Source organism: Passer montanus, unplaced genomic scaffold (assembly GCF_014805655.1).
Source record: "Passer montanus isolate IOZ18808 unplaced genomic scaffold, ASM1480565v1 scaffold21, whole genome shotgun sequence".
Lineage (NCBI taxonomy): Eukaryota > Metazoa > Chordata > Aves > Passeriformes > Passeridae > Passer > Passer montanus.
This window is the reverse complement of record NW_024366703.1, coordinates 13,733,441-13,741,300: the sequence shown is the minus strand read 5'-3', so window position 1 is coordinate 13,741,300 and position 7,860 is coordinate 13,733,441. Positions and strand designations below refer to the sequence as shown.

Genomic DNA, 7,860 nt, shown 5'->3' with positions numbered 1-7,860 from the left:
AATGGGGTCACATGCTCGTTCTCCCCTCAGGCTGGAATTACAGCTATATTCCAGTCCATGGCACAATCTAACCCTGGATGCTGCAGCACAGAGCCAGCACTTTCCATGCTTGAATTTCCCATCCTTCACAAGCAGAAGATCTCTAATCAGAACAAGGGATACACAAGTTAACTTCTGTTTTAGGATTAGAGAAAGGAGTAGGACAAAAATTAAGTCTATTTAAGCTTCTGATTTACATCAAATGACATCAAATCAAAAGGGTATGGTTCTGCCCATAGCCTCCTAAAAAATAATGGGTTAATATTTCCTTAGTATTACTGACTAGGACACAAGCTGTCATTTAAAATTGTGTCTAAATCCCCTGAGTGTCTTTCAGAACCTAATAATATCGTCTGCTCTGAAGCATTCAGAAGTTAGGCTGCTCCATAGATTTTTTTAGTTTCTCTAGCCAGTACAAATGGATGCAGTGGATTTTCACTGTTTTTCACCTGATGAGATCCCAGTCCTGGTTGAAATGAGGAAGAGTTAAATTAGAATTAAAGCAATAGACAAGAGCTGGATGGGGATGTCTAAGCAAATGTTCTGTAAGCACTTATCCTGATTTTTCTGCTTTCTAATTGAAGCAAGCAAAACAACTATAGATTGTTTTACTGACCAGTTAACATTTGTCTGGTATAGAAAAGGTTAATAAATCTAATTCAGGAGTGACGAAACCCCCCCCAATATTTTTGGGTAGCTGAAATACTAGTAGAAGTTTGCTGTAATTCTCTGTAGGTAAACCCTTACATCTAACCTATTTGGATGCTAATATTTCCTTAGAGATGCTCATACGTGTTTGTTTACTTTTAAAGATGTGTAAATTCTACTGAACATAGCCATAGTGGGTGAGTAAACATTGTACCACCAGTGGAAAATAAATTTAAGTAGAATAAGATCCTTTGTGCAACAAGCTAAATGCACATTTCTAATCCTAACTTCATTCACAGGTACATAGCTGAGACCCTCTAGTGGCATAAACATTTATTTGCCTTCAGCATGTGATTAAAATTCTATTTTACAGTCACATTATAGCAACAAAATTACAGGTAGTATTTTTGGACACTCTGGGGGCTCTGGAAAATCTAATCTAGGATTAGATACTGTGCAGGTCCATGTTAATGAAACTAAATTGATTTTTAGATGTGAGGGGCAATTATAGATGCACTGGAAGGAGAGGAGAATTTTTGAAAGGATATTCTAGAACTAATTACTATCAGTAAAAAACACACAGAGACCAACGTAATACCCAGGGCAGCCAATGGGGATAAAAGCTTATACATAAATCTGTCATGACCTAGTAGTGAAGACTGTTTAAAAACAGTGATCTCCACTTAGCTTGTAAATGCACATCGCCCTCTTTCTCACTCATATATTCTCTCTCTCTCTCTCTCTCTCTCTCTCTCTTTCTCTCTGACACACACACACACATACACGCTCCTGGATTTGCAGAAGACAGACATCTAGGGCACTTCTTGGCATCCACAGGAAAATCATATGGGATTAAAAACCCCCAGCAGTAAGTACTCACTGCATTAAATGTTTATTAAGTGGCATGCTGTCAAAAGCTAGATTTAATAGTAAATACAGGAGGACTTTAATGGAAATTGGTTGTATTTGATTTTTTCTTAGGATTTGCTGAAAGCTGCCTCTCGAGGGTTACAAGTTCACCTTTTGCATTTACAGCTGCTTGTTTACTATCCATGTGGCAACCTCTGGACAGCCAGTGATCCATTCATTACCCCACTGATTGAGTGCAGGAGCAGCGCAGTGCTAACTACTTCACTCAGCCGACGGGCAGACAACAAAAGGAGGAAAATGATGAATTCGGACAATTTAACCTCCCAAAGCTTCCTCTCTGCGATTCACAGCAACACCAGCAATTTATTCTCAGGGCTTCAGTTTGTTCAGTCCTTCAAGCCACTCATCATCCCCTGCTACTCGCTGGTGGTTTTTATTGGTGTCATTGGGAATTACCTTCTCATCTATGTCATCTGCAAGACAAAAAAAATGCACAACGTCACCAACTTTCTGGTAGGCAATCTGGCTTTCTCAGACATGCTTATGTGTGCCACCTGTGTGCCCCTGACCCTGGCCTACGCCTTTGAGCCCCGGGGCTGGGTTTATGGGCGCTTCATGTGCTACTTTGTTTTCCTGATGCAACCTGTCACGGTGTTTGTGTCTGTCTTCACCCTGACTGTCATAGCTGTGGACAGGTACTGTGCCACAGTGTACCCGTTCCGCAGGAGGCTCACCATCCCCATCTGTGCTTACATCCTGGCTGCTATTTGGCTGCTGAGCTGCACTTTGGCTGCCCCAGCCTTGGTGCACACCTACCATGCAGAGTTCCCTGAGCTGGACTTCTCCATCTGCGAGGAGTTTTGGTTCCACATGAAAAGAGATCGCTTGGCTTATGCCTACAGCACCCTCATCATCACCTATGTATTGCCTTTGGCTGTCATCTCCCTGTCCTACCTGAGGATCTCAGTCAAGCTGAAGAACCGTGTCGTCCCAGGCAATGTCACCCAGGGCCAAGCTGAGTGGGACCGTGCCAGGAGGAGAAAGACTTTTCGCTTGCTGGTCTTAGTGGTGGCAGCTTTTGGAGTCTGTTGGCTGCCCCTGCACATCTTCAACATGATCAAGGACATTGACATCAGCTTGATTGACAAGCAGTACTTCAACTTCATCCAGCTGCTGTGTCACTGGTTTGCAATGATGTCTGCTTGTACCAATGCCTTCCTCTATGCCTGGCTCCATGACAGCTTCAGGGGGGAGCTGAAAAAAATGTTTGCCTGGAGGAAGAAGAAAATTGGACCCGCTACAAACTGCATTATGGCCAGTGTGGTGCTGTAAATGAGAGCTGGTGGGAGTGCACCTCCTTTGTACATGAACATTGTAAGTCTTTTCTGCTTTTAATTAGTCCTCATTGCTGACATTTGCCCTTAGGGCTCAATTGCAACTACACAAGTCCCATGTGCATCTCCACTTCTAACAGAGAATGACAGGGAGATGTCATGCCTCAAAAGTATCTTTATTGCTTTGCTTGGAGTTAGAAGCCAAGGAGATGCAAGCACAATAAGACACAGGGATCCTTCCTATCAGTTTTGGATGTTATTGTCAGTACAGACATGGGTTTTGGGGACAAAGAGAAGCAAGGATGAAGAGGAAACCAAAATATCCCAAAGAGGGAGTGTTTTGGATTGGGTAAAAATTAAACCTGTGTGTCGACCCAGAGTCCATTCCTTAGCACAGGCTCTAGGGTAGAGGACTCACAGCATTCCTGTGGTCAGGGCCAAAAATTTGTTCTCACACAGCCCCATTTTGCTGACCCTACTGCAAGTCAGCTGAGTTGTCCTCACAGCCTCATCAGTGCTTGATAAATTCCATCATTCCTTGAGGAACTGATTTTGATATGTGGCAATGCTGCCATCAGCTTTGATCTCCAGAGAGAGCTGGAGGCTTTGGCACTGCCCTCCTGGAGGTGGCCCAAGAGACAGAAGTCTGAAGGGGCCATGGATATTGAGCCAAGCACGAGCATTGCATGGCCAGTCAAAGAAAGAGCTGCCAAACATAAAGGAGGGGCAGGTGTTCTCCTTCCTTTTTTGGGAAGAAACAATTTCCTTTGAAATTCACCTTTCAAAGGGAGTTAGAAGCTATAATCAGCCTAATGGTTTCTAGTTTCTTCCTCCCTGAAAATATCTGGTATAACAGTTAAGTGCACAGGTCAAAGTTCTGCTCAGCTGCAATCGGGGATAGCATGAGAAACTTCCTGGCACTGAACTGCCATCAGCCAAAAAAGCAGCGCAATCCAGGGGCAGCTCTGGCCATGGTCAGCAAGGGCATCTCTCTGAGCATACATGGCCAGAGATGTCTCTGCTGGGGGCAGTGCAAATGGACAGGAGGGGAGGGGGAAGAGAGAGGATGGCTGCTTTAGTTTGTAAATGCAATCCTACTGTGAATTTGTGAAAATAATTTTGCTCATCTTGTTTCAGTAAAATTAATCTGATTAAAAAATCTCCCACATCTGTATGCGCACCCTGGGAAAAGTGCTGGGAAAATATTTGAAATCCCATTTCACGAACTTGCTCAAGTTGTTCTACTGCTGCTAATGAGGACATTAAAAGCTGATTACAGAGGCACTGAAAGACGAAGGTCCATTTAAATTGGGCATTACTTGCATTCACTCTGTGATTATGTGTGCCTGCCTTCCTTGCCTCAGTTTAAGGACTTGAGTGACCTTCTAAAGAATGTTTTGCTTTTGCTGAATTTCAGGAAATGGCTTTTCCTTGAAGCTCAATATAGTAAGTTACTAGAATAACAGGTCACCGAAAAAGGCAAAAAACCCACTTCCAAACAAACCAACCTAATTTTAAAAGCTTTTCAATCTCATTTTCAGGACTCTTTTAAAGAGCAGGACACGAAGACAGTGCTGAAACAACAACACAAAAAACAGCTTCAAATAACAAAAATCCTGATTTTTAGAGATTTTTCTTCTGTGAAATTAAGTAAATTCAAACTGCTAATTTTTCAGCTTGGAAAGGTCAATTAACATTGAGGTGGCTCATAATGTCTACAACTTCCTGCATTAAATATAGAGAGTGCTGTCACCCAGAAGGATCCAGAGCTCAGTGGAGTCTTCCCAGACTTCTAAACCACAGCAGTCCTGGGATCTTTTCCTCCTTACACATCATATTTTTCATTTACCATCACTGCAGTTTGACTTATTCATGTTCTCTTGAACAATAATGACTGGAGATGGTGACTGCCAAGAGCTGCATGAAGCAAACAAGGATTTCTCTCTCTATTTGCTTTTCCTTGGGACAGAAATGAGGGGCTGTTCAGTGCACAGATTGTTCCCACTGACAAATGCAATCTCACTTCAGGCTGCCTCTGGAGCTGCTCTTAGAGCAGTGCCAAGGTCTGGCAGCTCCTGGAGATGCCCATCACAGCTGGTACCCTCATCTAAGTGCTGGTTTAACCTGTACATGCCCTGATTCCGTCAGGAGGTGAATTTGCAGCAGAAAGCTCAGAGCCTGCCCTCGTTTCAGGCCCTCCTCACAAGAAGGTTTTCAGATGCACCTTGAAAAGATCTGCATTCCCCAGCTGTGGGTTCCTGAAGCTCCTTCTCTCTCCTCCACAGCCCCCTCAGTGCTCCTGTAATGCCATTTTTCCAGGCTTTCCCTGCACAAAGGAGGTCCCGTCCTGATCTTGAAATCTGGGGGTTCCATAGGGTAGAGAACAAAGCACAGCCACATTCAATGAGCCTCAATTCTGTTAACTGAGCCCCAAGAATCTCTGCCCAATTTAATTATTGTTTTGTCTGATATCCACAGTAATAAACAATAATAAGATTTAGAGGCATGTTGATGCACTTCTGTAATCCAGTTATTCAAATAAATATATTGGAAGCTGTCATGTGAAACGTGTTTGCTAATTCCCACCCCTCTCCAGGGAGCTGCTGCAGCTCTTGGAAGGACCAGAGCTCATCACTGAGGCATTTTTGGTGGTATATTTTTTAATTGCAGTTTAAGAAATCATGGCATGCTTTTGTTTTGTAGAGCAGCTGGGCACAAAACTTGATAAACTTATTAACTACACTAATGCTTGATCAAATATAAACCACTCCCTGTGGTCAAGAGTGGGGCTGCCATTCAAAGGCAATGTACCCATGAAACACATAGAAAAGTAAGCCAGTGTTTGATCAGGAATTAGATCAGAAAGTGACCAAAGCTCACTAAAGTTGAGATCAGGCAGCCAAAGGAAAACAATAAAACCTCAGTCAGGGTCAGGTAGAGTTGGTCTTTCCCCACCTCAGGGATATCTACTCAGAACAGTCACCAAAAACTAACTTGTCTGTGCAATGCATTGCTTTAAATAAATGTTCCTTGTTCCTGGCTGAAAAAAACACAGAGTTACATTTGTACCATGGGGAATGTCAGTTTTTCTGGGGGGCAAAAGCAGCTCCTGCTATGAGAGCATCACTCACAGGAGCAGGGTGAGCCTTTCACAGCTGATAGATGGATGGGGAAAGCTGGGGTTTTTCATACCTGTTGGACAACAGCTGCTCTGTACAGTTTTAATTCAGCAAATATTCCTTGTTGTGGTGTCAAAGGTGAGTTACAATTAGTTGTTTAGGGTGACAGAAGCTGAAAATTGTACACCTGCATCTGGGGATAAAAAAAATGTGAAAGAGAACTGTACAATGCACCAATCAATCAATCTCCCCACGAGACAAGAAGAAGGTAAAGACAAAAACAACATGCTGGTGGTAAAGCCACTGCCATCTTGGCCATTTCTGCATGAAGAAATGTAGTACAAACTTTTACATTTAGCCCTCCCCTCTCATTGCTCACAATCTTTTTCTTTTCTCAGGGAACAAGTAATCACATTCCTCCTCCTTACCCTGAAGAAAATGTTGCTCAAGGGTCAAAGCAAACATTTCTGCCTCATGGAAGGCACAGAGAGAGGGAGAGCTTTCTAAAGGGAAAAGGGCTTCCTAAAATGAAGAATATCCTCTTCTCTCTTCTTTCTGCAAGACACAGAGGCTCTGAACTGAACCATTTGCTGTGTGGATTTCCAGCTGGCCTGGCCTGACACTTGCAGCTCTGACTTTTGTGTTTACCTCAAGTAAATACTCTCCCCATGCTCAGTGACCTCATTTTGGGTCACAACCATCACTAACTGATCCTTTGCACCTGATTTCCCTCCACAGCAAGAAGATGCTTCACTGAAAGTCCCAGAGAGGAGCTGCAGATGCATCTGAGGTATCCATCCTATACTAATGGAACTTTTCCTTCGGAAATCATTTTCACAATCCCTGTCTCAAGAGCAGGTTTGAAGTCTATTCTTACTCTGTAGTGACATAACCAAATGAGACAGGCTTCCCCAGGCTGATCTCAATAAAATTTTGCATTAGTTGTTTCTCTGCTCCCTGCTCTCCTAACTCTCCTCCAGTTTTGAAGCCATTGATCAACTATTCAGTGGAAGCTGGACCCTCAAGGTTGTTGCCACCTGAAATTAGGAATATTGGCATTTTTTCATTGCTCCCTGGGGAAGAAAAAGATATCTAAGTGCTCTCTCTTTTAGGAATCCATACAGGATTGCACAGGGATTGGATATTAGGTTATTATTATATAGCATAGGATATATATATCTCCTATCTATCTATCTATGATATTATTGGATATTATTTCTTCTCCAAATGGTGAGTCAGGCATTGGAACAGTTTGTCCAGGGCAATGGGGGACTCATCATCCTTGGAGGGATTTAAAAGATGTGGCACCTGGGACATGGTTTAGTGGTGGGCTTGGCAGTGCTGGACTTGATGATCTTAGAGGTGTTTTCCCACCTAAACGATTCAGGACTAACTACTTGATAGTCAGGCTGCCTCCCTGCAGGGTAAAAAGTGAGAGGTAAAGGGCATGAAGCTCATGTATCTCACTGGGAGTTATGCCCCTTTAGGATCTATAAATTTACTCTCTTCACCAAGAAGCAGATGGGATTGACTTTCCCTTTCTACAGCTTGCTCTGTCAAATTAAGCCAATGAAGTTAGTAATCTATACAAATAATAAAACACACACTCAAGAGCTCCCCAATTCATGTCTCCAGCCCATTGGAAATCAATTTGAGATCACTGCCACCTATTTGAAGCTGACTGGGCTCTCCACCCTTTGTATCTTGCTTATGTTGATTATCACAGTGTAGCCCATTGGAAATCAATTTGAGATCACTGCCACCTATTTGAAGCTCCATCCTTTGTATCTTGCTTATGTTGATTTCCCTGTGGTTTTGTTTGTTTGTTTTTTGGTTGGTTGGTTTTAGTT

At 42.9% G+C, this 7,860-nt stretch overlaps 1 protein-coding gene and 1 long non-coding RNA gene across 2 annotated transcripts; one reads left to right on the top strand and one right to left on the bottom strand.

Annotated features, from left to right (window-relative positions):
- Positions 1–1,461: 1,461 nt before the first annotated feature.
- Positions 1,462–2,910, top strand: PRLHR (prolactin releasing hormone receptor). The gene is made up of 2 exons (XM_039709206.1): positions 1,462–1,555; positions 1,669–2,910. The coding sequence occupies exon 2, from the start codon at positions 1,855–1,857 to the stop codon at positions 2,887–2,889; it is 1,035 nt and encodes a 344-aa protein (XP_039565140.1). The 5' UTR covers positions 1,462–1,555; positions 1,669–1,854; the 3' UTR covers positions 2,890–2,910.
- On the bottom strand, positions 2,694–6,647 carry LOC120502112. Its single transcript, XR_005627452.1, has 3 exons — positions 6,439–6,647; positions 6,084–6,203; positions 2,694–2,828 (listed from the first exon to the last, which is right to left on the bottom strand). It is a non-coding gene; the product is annotated as an uncharacterized LOC120502112 (long non-coding RNA).
- Positions 6,648–7,860: the final 1,213 nt, after the last annotated feature.